Source organism: Lissotriton vulgaris, chromosome 3_1 (genome assembly GCF_964263255.1).
Source record: "Lissotriton vulgaris chromosome 3_1, aLisVul1.2, whole genome shotgun sequence".
NCBI lineage: Eukaryota > Metazoa > Chordata > Amphibia > Caudata > Salamandridae > Lissotriton > Lissotriton vulgaris.
In genome coordinates, this window is record NC_141689.1 from 1,335,478,508 (window position 1) to 1,335,505,895 (window position 27,388).

The 27,388-nt window shown below is 43.3% G+C and overlaps 1 protein-coding gene across 1 annotated transcript in view; it reads left to right on the forward strand.

The window, feature by feature from the left end:
* IDUA (alpha-L-iduronidase) overlaps positions 1 to 27,388 on the forward strand; it is a 2,362,715-nt gene that overhangs the window by 1,525,257 nt on the left and 810,070 nt on the right. Inside the window, exon 9 of the mRNA XM_086961811.1 lies at positions 12,574 to 12,783. Coding sequence (XP_086817937.1) covers positions 12,574 to 12,783 — 210 coding nt within the window. The remainder of the gene's footprint in view (positions 1 to 12,573; positions 12,784 to 27,388) is intronic.

Below are 27,388 nucleotides of genomic sequence, written 5' to 3' on the forward strand. Positions count from 1 at the left end.
GGGGGGGTGTCATGCTGGGCCAGGGGATGGACTCTCGGGCGAGGGTTTCTAATTGCCGCTTCTGAAACATGTGAACGAGAACAAACAATTTAACTTTATGAGCGAGTTCCCAATGGGGCATGCGTCCAAACTAGGTGGTGTATCTACCTCTTAGTGTAACGTGTCCGCAACTCAGGGGAATGCGGTGGTCGCGCAGCCAGCTGTTACCTCAGGGCGCTCCTTGACCTAGAGCCCTTAGGACTACTGTGAGATGTTTGAGGATAACTAAGCAGTGTGATGCCCCAAACTGGCACGGGCCGTCCGCGGAAAGCCCCCCCGCGCGCGCCTGGCACCCAACCTCCCGCAAACAAGAGAGCGGTGGCGCGTCCGCGTCTCGTTATCAGTGCCTAATACCAGGTCTGCGCAAGGTGCTAGAGCTAGCTCACAATACTTAACAGCGGGCTGCGGCAGGCACATAAAGGATACAGCTAACAGTATGCTGCATATAGAGAGTCAATCAGTCTATCTCAGGGTCATCACCAGTCGCACTATAAAGTCAGCTGTCTGGGGTGTCACCATAGGCAGGGTAGTGTCCTCCGACATCACAGAGGAAGGCGAGGACGATCCGCTTGCGTCGGCGTCACTCTGCGGCCTGGAGCCTAGGCCGCCTCCAGCATTCTCCACCCCCAGCGTCGCAACCGCCTCAAATGCTTCCTGTTGTTCTTGTCATATTTTCTCCGAGCTGGGCGCCGCTTGCCCTGGGCCGGCAGCTCGCCGGGTCTCCCTCTTCCTCCGCCGCCTTCTGGAATGCTGTTCGTGCCAACTGCCCTCTTCCGGGCCCACTGGCTGTGCTCCCGACCACTGTCCTGTCTCTTCCAGCCAGTCCCAGACTTCCGATGGATCCTCGAAAAAGCGAGTGCCCTCTTTGGCGACCTCCCACAGTCGGGAGGGGAACAACAGCGAGTACGGCAGCTCCAGTTTCCGTAACTGTTTCTTCACTGCCAGGTACGAGCCGCATCTCCTCTGGACTGTGGCTGTGTAATCCGGAAAGAACATTACGTGGCTGTTGCCCACTTTGAGGTCACTCATCTTCCGAGTCTCGCGAAGTACTGCGTCCCGGTCCCGATAGTTGAGGAGTCTGAAAAGGAACGGGCAAGACCGGGAGCCGGGTCTCTGTGCTTGTGCTGGCACTCTGTGCGCCCTCTCCACCACAAAGTGCGGGGAAAGTGTTCCAGCCGGCAGGAGCGTCCGCAGCCAGGTCTCCATGTAGTGCTCGGGGTCTCTCCCTTCTTCCCCCTCCGGCAAGCCGACCACCCGGACATTGTTGCGTCAAGAACGACCTTCCGCATCCTCTGCTCGGTCCTCCAATGCTTGGACTCTGTCGATCAGATCTTGTAGTGCTGAGGCATGGCTGAGCACTGCAGGTTGGAGTTCTTGGACCGGTTGGCGCTGCGCGGTGACTGACTCCGACAGTTTGTGATGGTCCGCATGGAGCAGCGTGAAGTCAGATGTGACTTTGTCTATTCGTGCTTCTAGGGAGGTCTTGGTTTGCGCTAGGGTAGTTCCAATGCGTTCCACTGCCGCCAGAACCGTGTCCATTTTGGCCCCCAGGGTAGCTGTGGGTTCCATGGCCGCTCGCCTCTGCTCCTGTATGGGGTCAGGGCCGCTCGCCTCCTGCTGTTTCGCCTGCATTTTGTCCCGAAGCCTGCCCATTGCTAGCTGCTGCGCCGTGGGCATCAATGCGTCTGACTCCGTGCCTGACAGCGGCTGCAGAGGGGACCTTCTGCCCAGGTAGTCAACGTTATACGCGGGGTGTGGGGGACAGCAGTTGGGCCCGACTCCCCCTTCCAGCCGCCACTGTCCAGACGTTCAAGGGCAGTCCGTTGCCAAGATGAGCTCCGTGGCGCACCCTCCCGCCTAGACTCGTGAGGATGGACAGCCGCTTTATCCTAGGCCCATTCCGGTTGCATCAGCTCAGGGGACCCTCTTCTCCTAGCCAGTCTGCCGCAGTGATAGCAGGGAGGGGAGCGATCTACACGGTCCAGGGGTGATGGCCGCGCGGTGAAAGGGACCACCAAGATGGCGCCTTGAGCAAGATGGCGCTCATGTGCTGTAGATCGCGTCTGGGGGCACTCTCCTCTCCTTTCAGTCCACAGCTGCTGCTACCCTTCTGTTACTCTGAGGCCCAGTTCCAATGTCCGGAGCCCCCGCAGCATTGAACAGTCCGGCGTAAGGCGGACAGGCAGCTCTTCGCTGTCCAGCGACCCCCTCAACGGCAGCGAGCAGCCCCAGTAGCTCCACGCCTCAGCAGTCCGTGGCGAGCAATGAGCTTCCCACCAGGATCGTAGCGTACTCCTGCAACTTGCGTAGGAAGTGTCGCAGTGCTTCGCGGGGGGCCTGTCTGGTCACCGCTACACCCCCGCCGCTTCTCCGGCCCCGGGCCGCACCGCCGCCAAAATGGACGCTCTGCAGCCGGTGTTGCAGCTTCCCTCTTCTCTGGCAACAGGGGGGGGGTTTAGGGGGCCAGCCAGAGTCTGGGTCCTCGTCTCAGCCTCCCTCTGCCCTAGCGATGCTGTCCTGGAGGCGCGGTTGATGGGGCCCACATCCCCACTCCTCACCTCAGCGTGGGACTAGCGTGGCTCTCCTCTGATGTGTCCTGGCACCCTGGGCCCCACCGCCATGCCGCCAGCCGCACCAGGTGTCCGTTAGGAGCCCTCTCGCTCTCGGCCTCCTGACACCTTCCTGCTCTCGCTGGGGGCGCCTCTGCTGTTCTCAGCGTATTTCAGCCTTCTAGGGCCAGCCCAGGGAATCTGCACTCACCGGCCTCTGTTCTCGGCCGGCGCCGGGACGTTTCCTGCTCACCGCAGCCCGGGCGAGTTACGCGCCCTTTTCTGGCTCTCCGCGCCCCTGTAGGTCGATGACTGCTCCTATGCCCCCTCGTAGGTCGCCGCAGATCTCGTCGGCAGTTCTCACAGTCGTTCCCACACCAAGTCCGCTCAGCGTGGGGAATGCTATCTCGCAATCAGGATGATTAAAGGATAATTTCAGGTCCCTACAGACGGAGCTCTAAGAAGTTGCGTCCGCCATGTTGCCTGGCTGGCCACGCCCCCTCGTCAACATACGTTTCATGCCTTTCTTATTGACATTTTTAAAGTAAAAACTTTCTGGGTTTGTAACATTAAAACCTGTGAAATATGGACATTTTCCAATACATGTTTTAGAACATCCTTTTGGAGGTGTTGGACAATGTTCACATTGATTATAAGTTAAAACATGTCTAGGGTTTGCAGATTTATGCAAGTAATGATGGCCAAAATGATTAAAACAATACATTTCTTCATAATTTGATGAACCTTCTAAGTATTCATGTTTTGTAAATTTTGCTGACATTTCTAAGTCTGCTATCATGTTATTAACATTTTCAAAGTCCCAATCATCAGAAAATGTGCTGGGTGAAACGAAGTCACTCAAGGAAACCTTAAATTGGTGTGGAATTTTCAGCAGCTTGACAGGGCCATAAATGTCATATTCAGTTGTATCCCATGCTATTCCACCTGGTAGAGGAACCGCTGTGATGTTCTCTGATGACAGGTCTCATTGTTCACGATGAGATGATTTGTGTGGCTTCAGGAGCAAGTTGATGTTCTTACTTGCTGTGTCCATTTTAATGTGTTTTCCATCTATCAGCTTTCCAAAACTTAAAACAAGAATGAGCCATAACAGGAGATAAAATACACCTGATCAATCCAAAATTCAACCCATGGTGAAACCAGATATGTTTTTGCAAGCTCTTGACCAAGTTCCGTAAATTTTTCCTTGAAAGTTTTATTTGCTGGCGTAGTTTCAGGTTCACTGGGATCCTCAGAAAAGTTTACAAAGTTGATAAAATAGTCAGAGGCAGTTCTGTCAATAGTTGGTATTGCATTTGGATTCTTTGAAATCACTGGAGTTGCTTGTTCCCTTGACATGTTTGAATAGTCAGATGCTACATCATTGTAGACGGGAGTTTTTTGACGAACTGTTATTTGTGTTTCAAGAGGCACAAGTTCCATGGCTTTGTTGCATAGTCCTTCATTTCTCACTTTAGAATCTTCAAAGGTGATGAGTCTTTCAGTTTGAACCTCTTGGATGGTAGCAAGATTTGGTCGTCTGCTACATCTTGGGAGCCCACTGGGCCTACTACTTATTATCGGCCACATGGTGTGGTTTTACCAGGTCAATTGATACAGACCGGTTCTCCTTTCTTCCAGCAAGGGGCGGCAGTAGCACTGTTCTTGATCCGTGGATTGCAAGTACAGGTACTGGTTTTCTGTAAGAAGGCCCAAATTCCTTCTTGTCCACTATTTTCTCCCTGACTAGATCCCCAACTTTTGGAATCCAGACAGGTCTTGCTGGGACAGGGGGTTTTTCTTCAGTGGCCGTTGGCTTTTCACTGGTGTTGCTTAGACTTCTTCTTGTTTCATTTAAGTCCTGTAAAGCAGCCAAACGATCTTTGATATCAAATGGTTTTTGTTCCACCACTGAAGTGTGACGATCGAGGTCTTCAACCAACATTCTAGTACCAAAAAGGAGTTCATATGGAGTGATTCCACCCAGAGAATTTCTTGGCAGGTTATTAAGACTACGTTGGACATTTATTAGATGTTTGACCCACCCATCAACCAAACCTAATAATGTTATAGATTGCTTTTATGTCACATTTTTTTCTCTCCACACCGAATTTCCCTCAGGATGGAATGGACTTGAAAATCGCAATGCAACGCCCAAGCTGGCCATGGCCTCCTTGTAAGCCCTAGAGCTAAACGCAGGACCCTGGTCAGAATGTAGCGTGCCGATTGCGTATGTGCCGATAAAGACTTGCAAATCTTTTATAACAGTTTGGGCGTCAGCCGAGCGCTGAGGCCACATCTAAATGAATCTTGTCTTAATATTTGTGGGACCGCAACAGTCCATTCGGACGTCCGCATGTAGATAGCCTTATGCTGTCTAACAGTGGTGTCTGTACTGGGCTGGCTACGCTGTAGTCAGGAATCTGGTGGTGTTCAAAGCTGTGGTATTTGTAACAGTCATCTCAATTAATTCCGAATTCGTATACGTGAGCTGTCATCCCTGGCCACCAGTACATCTCTTCTAATTCTAATCGAGATTTAGAGATCCCTTGATGTATCAGACCCTCTCCCATATGTGCTTCGTGAATCAGAGCACCTCTCCGGTTCCTGTTTGGAATTACCCTATCCCCCACTCCAGGGATTCGAGCAAAAGGAACAGAGTTTGCATCAATTATCTATTTATATTTGAGTGGATAGTTTAGAGGTAACGCGGCTCCGCTGCCTTTGCTCATGGCATTGACAGCGAGCATGGTTTCACCGTCCATTTTTGTTTTTGTACGATTGATTGTAGCTACGGAAGCCGTTTGCAGAGCTGCCTTTGCGGCTTCATCAGCCAATGAATTCCCTTCAACGTGAACGCCATCACCCTGATGACTCAGTGTATAGATCACGTGAGTCTTTTGTAGTTCTTTCTGCAAAAGAACTTATCTGTTCCGAAAGCATTTAAGACCATTTTGAACCCAGTTCTGCAGATAATCATTGTAAGACTGGACGCAGTAATATGAATCGCACACAATGAGTGTGGGGAATTCGCGATCGGTATTTTCAAGCGCCATCTTGAAAGCTTGGAGTTCAGGTCGCTGAGCTGTACCGTCTCCTAGAGATTGAGTTTTTGTGACCATAGGTCTGAATTTACCATTGCGCCAGCGACCTTTAACAATCGCGCATGCAGCACTATAAGCTTGTTTACCCCCCAATTGCGGGTTGTGCTGATCTGTATGTATAAATTATACAGCCATAATGTTTTAGAGGTAGAATTTCAGTAGGCAGAGGACATTCTTGTTCGTATTGGAGAAATTCTTGTGTCTTCAAGTAAGGGTCAAAAACGTATTCGACGTCTGTTGCAGCAAGAGAATTAACCCATTGTATCCATCTTGGATGTAGAGCTTTTGCATTTGGAATGCTTACCTTTGTCACTGCCTCTAAGGCAGGGTCAGGTGTAACAACTTTTATGCGCTTACCCTGTGCAAGGGCTCTCTCCTTTGCTACAGCAGTCTGAACCGCTGTCAGAATTTTTTCTGTTGAAGTGAATTTCATTACAGCTTGTGTGTACAAGTGTGATTTGTAAGCTATTGGTACCTTTTCACCTTCATTAAAGGTTAGGCATGTGAATCCGCATCTCCTTGGGATGATTCGGATTATAAGGTTGCCTACATTGTTGCGTGTTTGTAAGTGTGTTGTTGCCAACATGTCTGTTTGTACTGAACGCAAAATTTCTGTGTGTTTTTGAGTCCAATTAGTTGGTTTAAAATCAGGTTTGATTAGTTTGTAGAGAGGTTTAACCCTTTCTGCATAATTCAAAATGTAAGTTCTTCCGAAGTTTAGGAATCCTAAAATTGACTAAGTTTTTCAGCGTTTTTGGAGGTTGGAGCAGCGCACATTTTTCTAAAAGGTTTGCTGCTAGGCTTTTACCTTCACTTAAAAGTTCGTATCCCAAGAATAGGACGTATAGGTGGGCAATTCTTGATTTTTTAAAGTTGAATTTATACCCTTCAGAGGCGAATCCAAGTATTATGGTGTTCACCCTGTTCAAGTCTAGAACAACCAAAGGAGTGACAAAAGATATAAAGAAAAACAACCCGCGGTGATCTTCATTGGATATCCAGTTTCCAAATACCAAAGAAAAACAAAGAAAGACGAAAAGGAAGTACACAATAACAGGGTGTCTGACTACATGAAAAAGCAACTTTTGTTAAAAAGTAGAACCCTCACTCATCTACATAGTTGATGACATGCTTCATCATAGGGTTCCACCATGGAGACCGAATGTCTCCTTGGTGTGCTGCCACGCCTGAATTACAGAAGAGCTGGTATGTGAAGGACGTGTAAGGAGGTGCTCAAAGAAATAAGTGAGTTAAAAGATGGCGGACTGAACTCCAGAATAACTTTAATAAGGAGACAGGCCACGATCGATAAAAACAAGTGGTTTGGACACTATTGGCCATAAATTCGAGCCAAATGTATCCTGTGGAAAGTATAGGTCGACATCTTTCTGCTTTCAAACGCTAGCTTAGCAAAGCTTTCATCAGGACCAGAATAAAAAATAATGAAAAATTCCCCAGGCGGTATACGCACCCTAAGGCATACCCTAACCTTGGGGATGTCTGTGCATGTAGTGGTAAACTCACGGTTTTACCCGATGTAGGCAGTCTCAGAATTTCCAAGGCCTACAATTTTGAAATGTTATATTCTAGTGCTACATGGACACTGCAGCAGGGGATCTCTTCACGGCAAGGATAATTCTGTCCTTGGCGGCTCCCCACAGGCAACCTACCAAATGCACTTCCGAGGCCCGAACGACTTTTATTATTTTTTATTCGGGTCCTGATGAAAGCTTTGCTGAGCTAGCATTCCTTGGTGGAACCCTATGATGAAGCATGTCATCAACTATGTTGATGAGTGAGGGTTCTACTTTTTAACAAAAGTTACTTTTTCATGTAGTCAGACACCCTGTTATTGTGTACTTCCTTTTCGTCTTTTTTTGTTTTTCTTTGGTATTTGGAAACTGGATATCCAATGAAGATCACCGCGGGTTGGTTTTCTTTATATCTTTTGTCACTCCTTTTGTTGTTCTAGAGTTATTAATTGGGGAATAGGAGTGTTCTCTATCCCTACCTCACCTGTTGTTTGAAAACACCCTGTTCAAGTGCCTGTCCAAATCATCATCTGTAAGATAGATGTCATCGACATAAGATAATGCCTCATCATCATACGTTTGTAGTAACTCTGTTACTCTGGCTGAAAATAATCCAGGACTGTTCTTGAAACCCTGGGGGAGACGACAAAACTGTTGTTGTGTCCCCTTTATTGAGAAAGCGGTCAAGAACCTGCTTTCATGTGCAATGTTTTGTCAGAAGAAACCGTTTGAAATATCTAATGGAGTTTTTTATTTTTTGCGAACGATGTTATTCATCAGTGCTGCACTCTGTGCATTTTGTACTGCAAAAGTTTTGCAACAAGAGTTTAAATGTCTGTAGTCCAAAACTAGACGATATGTATTGTCTGGTTTGGAGACAGGAAACAAAGGATTGTCATTGACGAGGTGCATGTTTCAATCACCCCTTGGTATTCAAGTTGATCTAAGATCTCCCTGACTTGTTTTTTATCTTCCTGCTTTACTGGATACTGCCTCTGAGCAGTAGGTTGATTTTTCAACTGGATTTTATGGTGAGGAGAGTCCTCTTCCCTTCCCACATGATTTTATATAATGCTGGAGCCTGGGCCACAGCCCATTTTGTGGCATAGGTATATTTTTTATGAATAGGAATATGATTAGAGAAGGCTGGCATAATTATTTCTTCGCCATGTGGGCACTCCCTGACAAATCCAGGTGGCCAGTCTTTTTCAGCCAGAAGGATGTCATAACCCTTAGATAGTTTTTTCCAAAAGAGTGCTTTTATTTTTCTAGTTATGTCCCCCTCTATCCGGAGTGTTACTTCATATAACTTATGGGGTACACTAACCCTGGTGTCAGCAGTTTCAACCTGAATGTATTCATTCAGATCCACTGTCTCCAGATGATCTTTCAGGATCCTGCGAGCTATGGTGACCTCTGCTGCGCTGTCCAGCATTGTCTGGGCCCACTTCCCGTTCTTGATTTGTGTCCTCAAGATCCTCAGCATGTCTGATTTTATTTAATACTTGCTACGTTCTTTTTGGAGAATTTAGTTTTCTTATTATTTGGAACATGTTGATCGTCTTTGGACTTCACGCGTTCTTCTTTGTGTACTGATCATCCTCTTCTTTCGGATTTTTGCAAGGAAGTCTGAAAGGTACGAGAGGATCGTGTATCAGTATCTTGATATCTATCAGGTTTTCTTAAATTATCCCTATTTCTAAGGTTATACTTCTTTTCAGAGTGCTCCTTTTGAGGAGATCTACCTCTGGACTGAGAGTGCTTCTCTTTAGGAAGTGGCTGTCTACTATTTTCCCATTTCTTTTTAGGAGTAGTTAGATTATTTTGATAAAAACTTTTTCAGGATTTTCTGTTAGTTCAGGTTTTACTGGTTTCCCTCCCAAACTATATCTTCCTAGTTCTTCATAGGATTTTTCAATAATTCTGGCAAGTTCATACGGTTGCTCAGTAATATAGAGTTCTTTTAATTTTTGGAGGATTGCCACCGATGCTGCTTCACCTTTAATGTTAGCTAATAAGATAGCTGAGACCTGTTTGAAATCTTTCAGTAATTTCATACCAAGATTCAAGGCTGGTTCTGGACCGTATTCATTTTGAATCTGTCTTAGAACGTCTGGTATTACCGCCATAGACGGGACATCATGTGTTTTTGTGTAGATTGAAGCAAAGACTGTACCTGGCTAACCAGAATGGAATTTGTTCCCTTTTTGCGGGCAATTTACCAATGACTGATTGTATAGTCTGTGGTGTGATTTTGTTTGGGTTCCCCTGATGTGGGGTGTGTTTTGGAATTCTAATAGCAGGTTGGATCGTTAAGGTCTGCATGATATATTGTACCAATTGTCTATGTATTTTAATTAATTGTTTTGGCTGAGCTAACAGTTCTACATCTGACATTCTTTCAATGTTAGGATGTGGTGTATAGCTGGCTAATAACTGCCATGTTGCTCCTGGTCTACCGAGTGGACAGAGCTTGGTAATGTGATTTTGTTGTTGTAGGGCGCCTTTAAACAAGAGCTGATGCTCTTGGTAAGTTAGTGGAATTTCAACGTCCTCGAAAGGAACGTATTCCGCTGGATGTTCCTCCATCTTGTAGAAGTGGAACACATGTGTTGTTGGATTTGCTTGTGGAAAGACAATCCATGAATAGAATACCTCTGTCTGCCGATATTCATGTGCCTCTATGACAAATATAACTGTATCACCTCTCGGTGATAGGCTATTTTCTATAAGCTTCATAGCTATGGCTTTTCTTATGTTTTTCTGGATGAACATAGCATCCGGGTCAGTCTCTTGGAGACCTGTTAAGTTAAAGCCTGCTATGGCATTATTGCCTGCAGCTCCACCATTCTCGGTTTCGCTATCGGACATTTTGTTGACTGAAGGTTTGCAGAGCAAGTTTCAAGGAAATAAAGATAAGATGCACAAGATTTTGGAACACTGTATCCTTCAACGTTGAACAAACCAAAAACTAATACATAGGATTTTCGTCCTACTCAGTTATGGCGGATATTTTATCCTTTGACCCACTCCAGACGTCTATTGGAGTATTTTACGGGGAAAATGGGTCTCTGTGAAAAGCACGACTGAGTTACTCTAGTATCTAGCGTTAAATTAGTGCCTTACCAAACGTTGGGCGCCATGTAGTGTAGTTCCTATATTCCCAAATATTAATATACCCTATAGATTAGATGTTGGTCTACTGGGTCTCTATCGAATATACTAGACTTAATTGTGAGTGCCAGCTAGCTCAGAGGTCACTAGAAACTTTCTCGAATTCACAAGAAGGGGTTAGTTTCTGATAACCGCATAAACATGACTACTTTGTTTCCCCAAGATAAAACTGATCATCAGAGTCGTGGAAAAAATTATATATATTTCACTCAGTCAATCGTGCATGCTTCGTTTCACTAGAGTTGCAGAAAAATAGATAGACAGGCGTTTTCAATAAAAGGATTTATTGAACAGTCTTCTTTCTCAAGCATAAGAAATGAACTGCTACAGTTGTAAAACTGGTTGTAAAATATAACGCATACTGTATAAAAAGTAGAACAAAATAATATTGTAAGAGCATTGTATGGTTCCTAAACTACAGAAAAATACACACATAAATAACAGAGGTTAAAAGTACTTAACTGGTGCTTCTAGAATACGCCTTCCCCGATGTAACTAACCTAAGCTTAGTACGAGGGAAGAAGTAAGTGAGGTGTAGCATAAATGTAGTATTCTTTTGCCAAGAATCTCTCCAAGATTTCTCTTATAGTTTAGAATGGAGAAGGTCAGTCTCGGGACTCGATTTCCCAACAACCCGCAAGGGTTGTTGGGAATACTGGAGCTGGATTTCTCGGCAGGAGAAAAGACAGCGTCTGTCTCAGTGCGTCTACTGGAGGTTCGGCTTCCTTCGGCACTTGCTGTAGCAGGATGAGTCGGGCAAGTAGATAGTCGAACTGCTCCAAACTATCGTGTGTTTGCTAAGTCAAATGTGGGCATATTTATACCTTGAAGTTGCCGAGTTTGACATAAAGGTGGAGATAATAACGTCATCAAAGAATCTCAGTTCTTTGAAAACTCCATGAGTTCTTGGACAAGTCAGTTCTCGAGCAAGGGAAAGTCCCTAGCTGCTGAAGCCGAGTTTTCCAAGAAATCGTTGTAGATTTTCGAAACTAGTGGAAGTAGCCCTGCCGTATTTGGACTGCATGAGCTATGCCTAAATAGGGTTATGATTTCTATGCCTATATAAGGATATGGTGATTTATACCTATATAAGGGTATGAATCTGGAAAATTACAATAGTGTCCTAAAATGATACATAACAGCGCACGTAACAGGGAATCCTTACACCTGGTAGTAAAAGAGAGATCCAGGGCGTGGCATTTCTCGCAGACCGCAGCTCATCCTCCGCTGGCGATCAGAGACCCGAGCATCACCATTAAATCAAATGGGCACTGCCATTTTGTAGTCCGCTTCATGGCCTGCAGCCGAAATTCAGAGCAGGCTCCAATCTCTACATATACAGTCCTCTGGTGCTTTCAAGTCGCAGATTTTGGGCTCCGCTTTATTCACAAGCAAGTTGTCAGCCCTGGATGGCGATGAATATCCCTGGGCACGCAGGATGCTACTCACGGACTAACAGAGCCTCCCTAAGGTGCTGCCATCTTGTCTGCTGGCTCTCTAGCGCCCCCCCTGAAGGGTGGAATTGTTGCTTTTTGTTTATTGTATATCTGTGGGCTTGGGTTTGGATGTTGTGAATTAGTTTATAATTCAGTACAAGACAAAATATATGTGTGCAATTATTGTTAATCAGCATTTGTAGGTTGAAGCTAACACATTATGGCCCAGAATATGGTTTTGGGAATGGAAAGTGTGGTTCATCCTATGATGCTCGCTCAACACAAATGTTACCTGAAAACCTTTTGTGAGTAAGGTACATCCTCCACGTCATTATCTCTGCGGCAAAGCGATCAAGTTCTTTGGGTAGCCTTTTAAATGTCTCAAGTCTTTGAACTCTTGCAAGTGGAAGTGGAGACAGATCTGTAACCTGACCAAGTCCTGGCATATCAAGGTACGATAGAACTAACTTTCTCACCATAGCTTGATAGTTATAGGATTGGAAATATTTTAAACCATTAGATTAACTCCTACACATTTATATGCTGATTTTAGTAGTGGAACACTGAGTAACGCAATATAAATCAGTGACACTTGACACAAGCGATTGATTTCAATTATGTAATGATCTCACGTATTGAGCTATGAGCCATTGTATATACTTCATGTACCTTTTTAGTTTACATGGCTTGTAAATTGTTTTTCTCTCAGTTTCTTTTCTTTTATATATTTTGTTTACAGGAGAAAAACACATTACAGCCTCTGTTGTCAGTCGTAATGACGAACCAGATGATACTGTTGGAATAATAGCCAGTACTCATGATCCTATAGGGAGGAATAAGTCGGATAGCTGGCAAGCAACCATAATCGTATATTCCAGTGATGATAACCGAACCTCATCGTGTGTTAATTTTGTTACGTTGAATCTTACAAATGTTCCGAAGCATGAAGGTAAATATTTAAAATTCCATTGCAAATATTACCTTAAAATTCCAGAAGGCCATTGGCCTGTACATTGTTTGCAATTACTGTTTTACAGAACTTCTCTGTGGTGATGTTAGTAAATGTGTGGTAGGCAAAGGAAATTTGTGCGACAATTTGTAAATTATATGAAAACTATCTCTGACAAAGAGATGTTGCCACAAAGTATATAGCTGAATGTCCATCTCACTAGGTGGTGCAAAGCTCTCAAACCAAAACATTTGCATTTCATCATCGGGCACTGCATGTGGAGCATTAACCCCTTTAACGCACATTACTTCAGTGTTCTGGGTACTAATCTTACAGTGTGGGGGGTAAGGTTCACATCCTGATGCACATGAGCCCCTTTTCAGGCCCCTGCTTTTCAGGTCGCTCTTTGGGCTCCAGGGGAAGAATTACCCTTCCTTACAGTCCAAGATATTTTTTTCGTTTTCATTAGCATTCAGTGTCCTAAGCCCAAGGGCTTCACTTACTTTTAGTGGGATCGATCTCTCAAAGAACAACTTCAATAGGAGAGATACTGCTAGAAAAAGAAGATTCTCCCCTGGCTGATGTTATCGCTCTTAAGTGTTTGACTGCAGGGTGATTGGCAGGAGGGTGATCACTGGGCAGGGATTTACTCCACTATACCAGCTTGGACATAACCTTGAGGGAAGCAGCCCCTACCCCACAAGAAATGGCTATCACTTCCCCACCATATGAAGCCCACACAGTCTTGTTGCCCCCCTGATCAGGCTGATTGGGGGATTTACTGCCCAATCCTCTACCTCAGAGCTTTTCAAACTGTGTGTCCCGACACAGTACTGTGTCGCCTGCAAAGGGTGACACCAGTATTAAGGGCACTTAGCACATAACTGCTGCTAATTAAGAGGCATTCCTTTGAAAGAGTGTCTCAGAGTCCGCCGCAGCAGCACAGACTCTGAGACGCTCTGCACTATGGGGGCCGGGTGATTCACAACAAAGCAGTACATGGTCTTTAAAAGACCTGCGAAATACTGGGGTGCGGCAAAGTGTGTGTCTAGGAAGCTGTCTCTGCCCAAGCTGAAACACACGCGGGGTGAGGGGACAGAGGGTGACAGACAGAGGGAGATAGAGGGAGGAAGACAGACGAAGGGAGACAAAAAGTTAATGAGCAATAAAGATGCCTTTAAATCTTGTTATCTTGTCACATTTGCTCCGCTTTCACAGACGGAGGTCAAGTAGGTTGAAGTTCGGTCGAGGACATTTTTTAAGGTACTAGTCCTGCAGGACTAGTACAATTTATTTGATTTTTCGAGCCCTGGAGGGAGACAGAGAGAGAGGAAGACAGAGGTAGAAATAGAGAGGGAGACCTACAGAGGGAGAGGGAGAGAGAGAGAGAGAGGGAGACAGACAGAGGGGGAGAGAGAGAGAGAGAGACAGAGGGCGACAGAGGGCGACAGACAGAGGGCAACAGACAGACAGAGGGAGGAGGGCGACAGACGGATGGAGACAGATGTAGGGAGACAGAGGGAGAGAGAGAGGGAGACAGACCGGGAGAGACAGAGGGAGAGAGAGACAGAGGGCGACAGAGGGTGACAGACAGAGGGCAACAGACAGACAGAGGGAGGAGGGCGACAGAGGGATGGAGACAGAGGGAGAGAGACAGAGGGAGGGAAACAAAGGGAGGGAGACAGCGGGAGGGAGACAGAGGCCCACAGACAGAGGGTGACAGACAGTGGGAGGGAGACAGAGGGAGCAGGGCGACAGAGGGAGGTAGACTGAGGGAGCGAGACAGACAGAGGAAGGTAGACAGACAGGGCGACAGACGGAGACAGACAGAGGGAGGGAGATAGAGGGAGGCAGTGGGAGACAGTCAGGGGGAGACAGAGGGAAGGAGAGGGAGGGAGACAGAGGGAGACAGAGAGACAGAGAGGGAGACAGGGAGGGAGACAGACAGAGGGAGACAGAGAGAGAGGGAGACAGAGAGAGAGGGAGACAGAGGGAGAGAGAGAGGGAGAGAGAGAGGGAGACAGGAACAGAGACAGAGGGAGGGAGACAGAGGGACGGAAACAGAGGGAGACATAGAGAGGGAGACATTGAGCGGGAGACAGACAGAGGGAGGAGGGTGACAGGGAGCGAGACAGACAGAGAGAGACAGATGGAGGTAGACAGACAGAGGGAGACAGACGGAGACAGACAGAGGGAGACAGAGGGAGAGAAAGGGAGAGAGACAGAGGGAGCGAGAGGGAGGGAGACAGAGAGACGGAGACAGTTAGAGAGAGAGAGAGAGAGAGAGGGAGACAGACTGTCATGGAGATAGGCTTTGCCTTCAGACTGTGTTAAGTTAGCATGAGCTTATTAGAAGTTTAAACGCCATTTTCCCTTTCTGCTGCTATTGCACACGGCACATATTGTTATTAAAGCTTTTAGCCTAGTAGAATATTGTGCTTCACACGAGAATATGTTTGCCTATAGTATTAGCTTTGCTTGGTAAGCTATGCCTGAACAGTGAGTGCCGAGGCCTTCAAGGTTATTTCAACACAGTGGTTGTTGTTCGGTCTGATCAGCGCACGGCCTAGACATAACACATATGCAGCTGTGGCCAACTCTGGCTTTTGACGCGTTTAATAATGCACTGCGCAGAGCATGCACAAACACTTGATGAATATTCACATGCAGAGAGTTGGTGTAGAAGATGATGCGATCCCTTTCTACTAAGACCAGAGGTATGGGCCAGACCTTCTAAAACCCAAAGAGACCTTCAGTAGATATAATATAATATACTAGCAAGGGAGGGTAAGACTGAGGTGCTATTTAGACCTTTTCCCTTTAGCATTTTAACATGCTGTCACCCTTTGTATTTTATGGAATAGTAACTATGCTGATAACCTTGTTGTTTATAATATGTTTACTTGTATTAGCTAAAATACTGCGCTTGAGAACACTGCATTAGAAATAAATATTTCAAACTTGCACGTGTCTTCAGTTACTCCTCGTTTTGGACTGGTATGATAGTATAATGAAAGAGTGTTCATGTGTTCCACGTTACCTGAGGTGTTCTAAGTCCATGTTCTGGGTTGTCTAATCATTGGGAGTATGGAAGAACCAATGAGTCACTGATTGCTAGTCTGGTAGGGGATTTTGGCTACTAAGGTGAGTTTTGGTACACCCTAATTCACTGAGGTTCCAAGTCTCTATGCACAGTTCTGTGTAGAAGCAGAATCCCTGCGACAAGATAGAGTGAGTGAGAACCCCCCGAACCCCCTTAGGTGGTTTGGGTTCGCTCGCTACACTGCCTAACTGTGTCCCAAAATGATGCATCTCCAAAAAGTGTGTCACCAACATGAAAAGTTTGGAAAGCTGTGCTCTACCTGCTTAGGAGAGACGGAGAGCTCCTGCTCACTGGGGAGCTGTTTTCTGAAAGGCGTATAAACACTGCTCCCAAGAAAATCCCAATTTCCTTTAATTTTCTATGGGGGTAGTTGAAGGTTTTGATCCTGAGTTTGGCTGGCACCTTGGGAACCTTACAAACCCTCAGCACTTATGAAAACTAGAGGCACAGGAGAATTCATGAAGGTGCTGCTTTCATTTATTTAAACATGTTTTCTTCCCCAGAATGTGCAGCAAACATTAACACTACCTAAATACCAAATTTGCTCTATCATTTCATGGGGGATGATAGCAGCATTTGGGCCCAGCGTCAGCATGCTTTCAGGAATTCCTATTATCTACTGATCCATTGTAGGGCTGACATATCTCTTGCGACTTAAACTATGTGACCCTTTTGAAGTTGGGAACAGACATTGCACAATAGGTTGCTAGCAAACTACTGCACTCCTTCCAGTAGCAATTCATTTACCCACCACTGAATTTTTCACACTACACGCCCTTTGACAAAAAACATGATGCTACTTTTTGCTGTATTCATTTTAATGTGATACCTAGTTGCATACTTACGTAGGTAGTCCCCTTTCGGGTCTAGTTTGATTAGATGAAGATATGAAAGTGTGCAGTTCTCTGCATACAAGAGAACTTTCAAATCACTAACTTTTGGGGGGAAGGACCAGCATTGTTGACCTCCTTTAGAAAAATCTGACATGTGAAGTTGAAAGCAAGAGTATGACCAGTATAGACATCCCTGTTCAATATCATTGGCCACTTTAAGCATGTATTCATTAAGCATGTAATCATTATTGCTTGCTAGCTGTATTTGGAGCTAGGTGGAGGGAGAGAGAATCTTGACTAAAGACAATAATTGTTTACAATTGTTTATTTTATATATATATATATATATATATATATATATATATATATATATATATATATATATATGTGTGTGATCAAGGTAGGGATCTGCCGAAACGCGTCGTGGCTGATGTGGTTGCACTTTAAGATTAAATAAAAAAGAAGAAGCACTGAATCGGGTCTACCTCGTCTTTGCTTGTTTGGCTGTTGGTTTCGTTGGGAGACTGAGACGAGTTCTTGCAGCATATATATATGTATGTGTATATATATATATATTCACTGAAAAAACCATAGGTTTCACACCAGTTATAGTTAGGAATTAGCATTTAAAAAACCTTTGAAATTCACTGAAAAAACCATAGGTTTCACACCAGTTATAGTTAGGAATTAGCATTTAAAAAACCTATTAAATTCACTGACAAAACCATAGATTTCACACCATTTATAGTTAGCTGGAAATTTTACTGACATAAAACCATTGAAATTCCCACGTTATAGTTAGTTGGACTCACTATAACTTGCGCGCCTGTAATGCACTGCTGATGACGTCACATATTACATCACTCATGACATGGTCAGTGACATCACTCATGACATCACTGATGACACCATCCAGTGAATGTGTGTCTTTCTGAAAAATAAATTTGTTTTATATATGTATTTGTAAAGGTCGATGGAAGAATAAATGTTTAAATAAGTGTGTAAATGGATGTTTTTTTTAAAAAAAATTGGTTGGGTAACTGGCTTATTACGTGTATCTTAGTGAATACATATATTAGCGAGTATTGTTTAAATATTTAAATGTTTGTATCAGTGTTTCTCTTTGTGTATAAGTGGCTGCAGGGGTTGGTGACTGACTCACTGTTTGTATGTGTTTTGAAGACAGCATATGTGCAGGACTGTATGGGTGGATGAGTGTGTATATGTGTGTGTTAGTGAGTGAATGACTGTCTCACTAGTGTCTTCATTAGTAACGACATATGTTTTAATCTAGTATATGTGAGTATTGATGTATATAAGTGAGTATAGTATATATAGTGAGAGATTGTAGGAGTTCATGTTTAAATAAGTATGTGTTTCTATAAGTGATTGTTTAAGAGAGTAAGTATGGGTAAGTTTCCTTAGAAGTAAGGTGGTAGTGTGTGTATAAATGTATATGCAAATAAATGGATGTTCAATAGTTTATTTGCATGTGTGAGTATGTGTGTGAGTAACTTTTGGATGACTGCTGATGTGTAACAGGATGTATAGGTGTATCACTACATATGATGAGTGAGTATATATATGAGTGACTATATAGAACTGTTGGTGAATGAGTGGATGTGTATATAGATGGTGGAATTACTGAATTGGTTGTTGTTACTGGTTTGGGTATCTCCATTTTTTTCAAAATGTTTGTTTCTATTTTTGAATATGTGTTTCAAGCGTTACATTACACTGAAATTAGGTCTGTCACTCTGTCACAAGGATGGTGTCATCAGTGATGTCATGAGTGATGTCACTGACCATCTCATGAGTGATGTAATATGTGACGTCATCAGCAGTGCATTACAGGCGCGCAAGTTATAGTGAGTCCAACTAACTATAACGTGGGAATTTCAATGGTTTTATGTCAGTAAAATTTCCAGCTAACTATAAATGGTGTGAAATCTATGGTTTTGTCAGTGAATTTAATAGGTTTTTTAAATGCTAATTCCTAACTATAACTGGTGTGAAACCTATGGTTTTTTCAGTGAATTTCAAAGGTTTTTTAAATGCTAATTCCTAACTATAACTGGTGTGAAACCTATGGTTTTTTCAGTGAATTTCAAAGGTTTTTTTAATGCTAATTCCTAACTATATAACACCTGAAAGCCCACCAGGAATCTCCAGTATGCGCCAGGGGACTGCATTGCAGAGAGGTGTAATGAAGCCACAACCCTTTTTACACCTCTCTGCAACGCAGCCCCCGTGCATGTTTGAAGAGGGGGAACTAATTCCCCTTGCATACTTGGGGCCCCTGGGGGCCAATTAGCCCACCTGGAACCTCCAGTATGCGCCAGGGGCTGCATTGCAGAGGTATAATGAGACTATGCCCCTTGTTACACCTCTCTGCAACGCAGCCCACTGCCGCGTTTGCAGAGGGGGAACTAATTCCCCTTGCATACTGGGGGTCCCTGGGGTCAACTGGTCCACCAGGAGCCTCCAGTATGCGCGAGGGAGCTGCATTGCAGAGAAGTGTAATGAGGCCACACCCTTGTTACACCTCTCTGCAATGCACGCCACTGGCGCGTTTGTAGAGGGGGGACTAATTCCCCTTGCATACTGGGGGTCCCTGGATCATATCTGCCCAAACACCGATATTCCGAACGATTGTAAATTACTTTTCTTGAGAAACATTTGGATTTGGATTATCATGTCCTATACTTTGGAATTTTTGAAAGACTGACTTTGAGGATGCTATAAATTACTCAAGTCTGCCCGAATTGTGTGGGTAAAATTGATACCTAGTCACTTTGAATAAGAATATACTTATGTCTCGTCTAACATTTGGAAGAAATATCTAGTTATATGACAACTGGATACCGACATAACTTGAAGGAAATAAGAACGCCCTGAAGAAGTTCTGTTGTACAGAACGAAACCTTTCGGCTGGCTGTGGTACATAAACTTAAGGAAAATAAAAGCATTTGAATATACACCAAGATTCAGCGCTTCAATAAGGACTCTAAGTGATATGATTTGATTGGACTCATTGTGAAAGTGGTGCTGTGCCAAACTTTGGAATATTCTCCACTACTCTCTACTACTTACTCTCTCCTACTCCACTACTCTCAAATACTCACTGTCTACTACTCATTCTCTACTACTCTACTACTCTCTACTACTCTCTCTCTACTACTCACTCCCTACTACTCGCTACTCACTACTCCCTACTACTCACTATCTACTACTCTCTACTACTCTCTCTCTGTACTACTCTCTCTACTACTCACTCTTTACTACTCACTACTACTCTCTACTACTCACTCTCTACTTCTCACTCTCTACTACTGTCTACTACTCACTCTCTACTACTCTCTCTCTACTAGTCTCTACTACTCACTCTACTACTCACTCTCTACTACTCACTACTATTCTCTCTGCTACTCATTCTCTACTACTCTCTACTACTCACTCTCTACTACTCACTCTCTACTACTCACTCTTTACTACTCTCTACTACTCACTTTCTACTGCTCTCTACTACTCACTCTACTACTTACTCTCTACTACTGTCTACTACTCACTCTCTACTACTCACTCTCTACTACTCTCTACTACTCACTCTACTATTCACTCTACTACTCTCTACTACTCACTCTCTGCTACTCTCTCTACTGCTCTCTACTACTCTCTACTACTCACTCTCTACTCTCTATTACTCACTCTCTACTCTCTACCTCTCTACCTCTCTCTTCTTCTCTCTCTACTAATCTCTACCTCTCTACCGCTACCTCTCTACCTCTCTACCTCTACACCTCTACCTCTCTACCTCTCTCTACACGCACACATATACACATATATGCATATATATATGCATATGCATTTATATATATATGTATGTGTATGTATAAAAAAAAAAAAACATTTTTTTTTTAAACAGCTACTTTTAAAACTGTCATTCTTTTTCCCCATGGTACTCTCCCCGGTACGCTTACCGGTGCGCGTACCGGTGCGCGTACCGGTGCGCGTACCGGGCGCTCACCCCGCGAAAATCAAAATTTTTTTTTATTTTTTTTTTGCTCCGCGGGGCCCTTTTATGGCCCCCACATCAAACCTAGGGGGTCAAGGGGGGTCTACTCTGCCCCCTTATGGTCATTTCCCTCTTTGTTTTGGCCACCTCTCGTGTCTCGATCCTACCGAGACACAAGATGGCGGCCGCTCCGGACTGTTTAGAATGTTTACAGACACCCCAGAGCCAATCAGCTTTCTGCGCGCAAGTCGCGGTAAGCGCCCGGTGCGCGTACCGGTGCGCGTACCGGAGCGCGGCTATAGATATATATATTTTTTTGAACCTTAATTACTCAAAATCCACTGGAGCACATATCTTGAGACATAGCAAAGGCACATCGGGCTACCAGTCCCTACAATTTTGCCAAGTTTGGTGGAAATCCATTCAGCCGTTCGGGCTAAAAGTGAAATCGACCGCCCTATGGAAATTAACATGGGGAAAACGCGTTTTGGGACCCCCCTTTTATCTCGGCCCCCGCTTGACGAATCCCCCCCAAACTTTCAGGGAAGGACCGGAATGCCGCGAGGCCATTTTGAGGAAATTTTCAGGCAGATTCGTCAACCGGCGCCAAAGTTATTCCAAATAGAATTTTCAGATTTAACATTGAAAAAAATCCTAACTATAACTACCTACTGGCGACCGCCAGTAGGTAATATGTATGTATATATATATATATATATATATATATATATATATATATATATATATATATATATATATATATATATATATATATATATATATATATATATATATATATATATATATATATATATATATATATATATATATATATATATTCACTGAAAAAACCATAGGTTATAGACCATATATAGTTAGGAATTAGCATTTACAAAACCTTGAAAATTCACTGAAAAAACCATAGGTTATAGACCATATATAGTTAGGAATTCGCATTTACAAAACCTTATTTTACTCACACAAAACCATTGAAATTCCATATATAGTTAGTTGCACTAACTATATATCGCGCACCCGCAATCCACTGCTGATGATGTCACATATTACATCATTCATGACATGGTCAGTGACATCACTGATGACATCACTGATGACATCTCAAATGATATCACTGATGACATCTCAAATGACATCACTGATGACATCACTGATGACATCTCATTTGACATTACTGATCACATCACTGATGATATCATTCATGTGATAATACGATGAACCTCTTCAGACTCTAATATAACCTTAGATACAATCAGTGTAAACAGACACTCACAGACTGTCACTCATCCATGGAGTTACTCACACACCTAGTCAGTCATGCAAAGAATCAATCACACCTTCATTTCCTCAACTATACAGTTATACAAACTTTACTTATTCAAACATATACTAACACATATTTACTCTCTTATACAATCCCTGATACAAGTTCACAATGATCCATACAGCCACTCACACATTCACTGGCTCTTATGCACAGTTATTTATATATGTCAACTCTCACATGTACTGTGTTTTACATATGTACTTACTTTGACATGTAGCACTGAGATATCCATTCACTCACCAATACACTCATGCACACAGTCAACCGCCCATACAGCTGTTTCCACATGCACTTTTGAAACCATACATCCAGTGAATCAACTGCTCACACATCTATGCACAGTCATACACCTCCCAGGCACGCACACACACACTCAGTCTCCCATACAAATACTTGGGCAACCAATCAATAACCCATATAGTTACTCATATAGCTACTTATCAACACATGCAACTGTTTACAGAACAACAGACATAATGATGCACAAATTAAGACAGTTTAGTCACTAACCCATGCACTCAGTGAGACACATTTAATCACTCACTCATACAGTCAGTCATGCACCTACTAAATCCTTCATCCAGACACTTATACATCCACTCATTCTTCAATATGTAAGACATATTTTAACTTTACAGAAACATACAGTCACTGGATGTTGTCATCAGTGATGTCATCAGTGATGTCATTTGAGATGTCATCAGTGATGTCATCAGTGATGTCACTGACCATGTCATGAATGATGTAATATGTGACATCATCAGCAGTGGATTGCGGGTGCGCGATATATAGTTAGTGCAACTAACTATATATGGAATTTCAATGGTTTTGTGTGAGTAAAATAAGGTTTTGTAAATGCGAATTCCTAACTATATATGGTCTATAACCTATGGTTTTTTCAGTGAATTTTCAAGGTTTTGTAAATGCTAATTCCTAACTATATATGGTCTATAACCTATGGTTTTTTCAGTGAATTTTCAAGGTTTTGTAAATGCTAATTCCTAACTATATATGGTCTATAACCTATGGTTTTTTCAGTGAATATATATATATACATACATATATAAACATATATCATCTGTATATCTATATAAATACAAACATAAATGCATGCATACATATACTTATATGCATACAGATGCATGGTATTTACATGAAAGTTGAAAAAACACTAATAAAAGCAAAGCTAAAAAGCCACCTCATTACAAACAGAATGGCTTTAACTTAAACGAGGGCGAGATCTATTGCATTTTCAATGCTTGTTTACTTTGGTTCCATCAAGAAGGCATTCAGATGTGTCACACATTTGCCATAAATTCTGAATGTTAGCACTCTAGTTGTACATTAGATCACTGTAGTAAAGCTACTGCTCACCAGGGACGTCTGCTGCTGGTATTCAAAGTGCATGTTTCAGTCTGCATGTCAGAATTTTTTTAATGAAATTGAAGAGGGTTTGAGAAGTCACTCAAAATGTGCCCTAATTTTTCTTTCTGCAGCACTAATCATAATTCATATGGCAAAATATACCCCCTCATTTTGTTCCTTTTTAAATTAAATGTTTTAAGAGTTACCACTTTATTCCAATCAAGATGGCTTCAGGTGTGCCATACCTTTGTAATAAGTAGGACTGTTAGCGCTCTAGTTGTTCTTTAGAACACTCTGGGACATTCTGTCATTGGGCTATACTTGGGCTACATCTGGGTGATATTTGGGCTACATTTGGGCTCTTTTGTCTCTGGTGGCCATTTAGGGAGACTGCATGTCAGAATTTTTTAATGAAATAGAAGAGGATTTGAAAAGTCACTCAAAATGTGCCCTAATTTTTCTTTCTGCAGCACTAATAATACCTTCGATTGCATAATATACCCCCTCATTTTGTTCCTTTTTAAATTAAATGTTTTAAGAGTTACCACTTTATTCCCATCACGATGGCTCCAGGTGTGCTATACCTTTGTAATAAGTAGGACTGTTAGCGCTCTAGTTGTTCTTTAGAACACTCTGGGACATTCTGTCATTGGGCTATACTTGGGCTACATCTGAGTGATATTTGGGCTACATTTGGGCTCTTTTGTCTCTGGTGGCCATTTTGGGAGACTGCATGTCAGAATGTTTTAATGAAATAGAAAAGGATTTGAGAAGTCACTCAAAATGTGCCCTAATTTTTCATTCTGCAGCACTAATCATACTTTCTATGGCAAAATATACCCCCTCATGTTGTTTCTTTTTAAATTAAATGCTTTAAGAGTTACCACTTTATTCCAATCAAGATGGCTTCAGGTGTGCCATACCTTTGTAATAAGTAGGACTGTTAGCGCTCTAGTTGTTCTTTAGAACACTCTAGGAGGCTGCAGTAGAACACAAAGGAATCAACTGACAGTCTCTGTCCTTGTTGGATGTACATGTTTTACTGAGAATGTCAGACTTCATTTTCACATGACTGAGAAAGATAATGTGAATTTACAGAAAATATGCTTTCAGTTTAGCTTATAGATCCCCTTCCAAACCACTGTGGGAAAATCATGAGATATTAGTTTTCTTTCAAACAATATTCATGATGTCACAGCAGAAGGTTTTTTCACATGGTAAAATCACCTTAGAACCCACCACAATTCCTAAAACGAGTATGGTACCATCAACAAATGATTTATAATGTAACTAAAGTCCTAACACCCTCTATTAACTACAATGCTTTTTAATGAGGTGCTATCATGTATATTTGTCCCAAGATGGCTGCCAACACTTCTTGGATGAAGTGCTGACAGCCAATCAGATCAGATGTGTGGTTAGGCTCCGCCCAGATATATATCTTTTTTTGAACCTAAATTACTCAAAATCCACTGGAGCACACATATTGAGACCTAGCAAAGGCACATCGGGCTAACAGTCCCTACAATTTTGCCAAGTTTCGTGCAAATCCATTCAGCCGTTCGAGCTAAAAGTGAGGCCAACCGCCCTATGGAAATTAACATGGAAAAAACGTGTTTTGGGACCCCCCTTTTTTCTCGGCCCCCCCCTTGATGAAACCCCCCCAAATTGTCAGGGGCTGCTCAGAAACAAAATGTTCCATTTTCCTGAAAATTTCAGCCAATTCCGTCCACAAACGCCAAAGTTATTAGACATAGAATTTTCAGAAATCCCATAGAGAAAAAATCCTAACTATATATACCTACTGGCGACCGCCAGTAGGTAATATACATATACATATATATATATATATATATATATATATATATATATATATATATATATATATATATATATATATATTACCTACTGGCGGTCGCCAGTAGGTATATATAGTTAGGATTTTTTTCCTATGGGATTTTTGAAAATTCTATGTCTAATAACTTTGGCGTTTGTGGACGGAATTGGCTGAAATTTTCAGGAAAATGGCACATTTTGTTTCTGAGCAGCCCCTGAAAATTTGGGGGGGGGGGGTTCGTCAAGGGGGGGCCGAGAAAAAAGGGGGGTCCCAAAACGCGTTTTTCCCATGTTAATTTCCATAGGGCGGTTGGCCTCACTTTTAGCTCGAACGGCTGAATGGATTTGCACGAAACTTGGCAAAATTGTAGGGACAGTTAGCCCGATGTGCCATTGCTAGGTCTCAATATATGTGCTCCAGTGGATTTTCAGAAATTAACGCTTTAAAAAACAGATATATCTGTGACAGCGCTCCGGGTAGCGCTCCGGTTCGCGTACTTGACGCGTAACGGAACTTCGCGAAGCGAAGCTGATTGGCTCTCCGGTGTCTGTCAACATTCTAAACAGTCCGGAGCGGCCGCCATCTTGTCTCTCGGTAGGATCGAGAGACAAGAGGAGGAAAAGAACGAAGGGGGAATTTAATGAAAGGGGGCAAGGTAGACCCCTCTTGACCCCCTAGGAATGATGTTGGTGTTATTAAAGGGTCCCGTGGGGCAAAAAAATTTTTTTTCGATTTTTCGCGGTAGAAGCGCTTCCCGGTACGTGAACCGGGTCGCTCACCGGTAGCGTAGCGGGAGTTCGCCATTTTGTGTTTCGTTTTAATTAAATCACAAGATGGATGAAAAACAATGTGGGAAATGGGTATAAGGGGGCACGGGAGACGTATCCTGACCCCCTAGGTTTTCTGAGGGTGGCTGAGGAGGCTCATATATGTTGATACATGTCTTCCAGCGGCTGCGCGTGATCGGAATTTTTTTTTGCTGCGTGACGTTTGTCAACGTTCGATTCGAAGGAAATCAGGAAGTGTTGACCGCCATTTTGTCACTGCGAGTAAATATATTGTTCATTTCAAAGCGTTGGAACATGGAAAAGGGAGAAGGTAGAGATTGTCTTGCTGCGTAGTTTTTCTCAGGGTGTGCAGTAAGGCCCCGGTTGTTGTTATACTCACGGTGGGGTCTTCGAACACTTTAGCAAATGATGATCCAATCCTCGCTACCTGGCGAATAAACTGAAGCTCTCTGGAGGCTCTAGACCCTCACGCAATGCGGAGAATCTACTGCTTGAACCTCCCACTTTCAAGAAGGAAAGAACGATGGCCCAATCCTTTTCAGGCAACGCAGTGAGAATCTGGAACTCATTCCCCCCTCAGCTCCGGACCACCGCCTCCTCCCAGGCCTTTAAAAGGGACCTCAAAGTTCTCCTCCTCCAGAGACACCTCCAAAAGTAACTCACGTCCTCTCTTTTATCTGAAGGGAGACCTCCCACTACTGTAGATTTCGACTTTCCTTGACCATGGAAGTGCCTTCCCTGTGTGTTCTTGTGGTTAGAGTGGTTGCCTTTTACTGCAGTATTATCCATGTACTTGTGTTTGGTACCCTTTTGCAACTTGCACACACCACTTTGCCCCTGTAACACACGGTTTGCTTCCTCTCACATGTGTTTTACCTTTTTGAGACTTGCACAAGTGCCACCTTTGCCTACGTATATGTTTTTTCTTGTGCCTGAGTCATTTATTGCAGTATTATACCTCAATTTACACTTTGTTTTCTCTTGTAGCCTGCACACTTGTCACTTTTTACTACCTCATGTATTTTTGGTTGCTCACAATTTTTACTTTCTCATGTATTTTGTTTGCTCACAATTATCACTTTACTGTATGTAACGTAATGTTTGCTTTTGCAATCTTTTGTTCGTGTAATGTTCTCAGTTTGTACCATTTCTGTTCCTAGTGTGAAGCGCTCTGACGCCTTCGGGTAAAGTCCGCGCTATATAAAATTGCATAAATAAATAAAATAAATAAAAAAGGCAAAGGAAGGTGTCAGTCGGGGGGGAGCAATGGTGATTCTCACTGTAAGATAGGTAGTGCGGACCCTTGTCCCCCGTTTTGT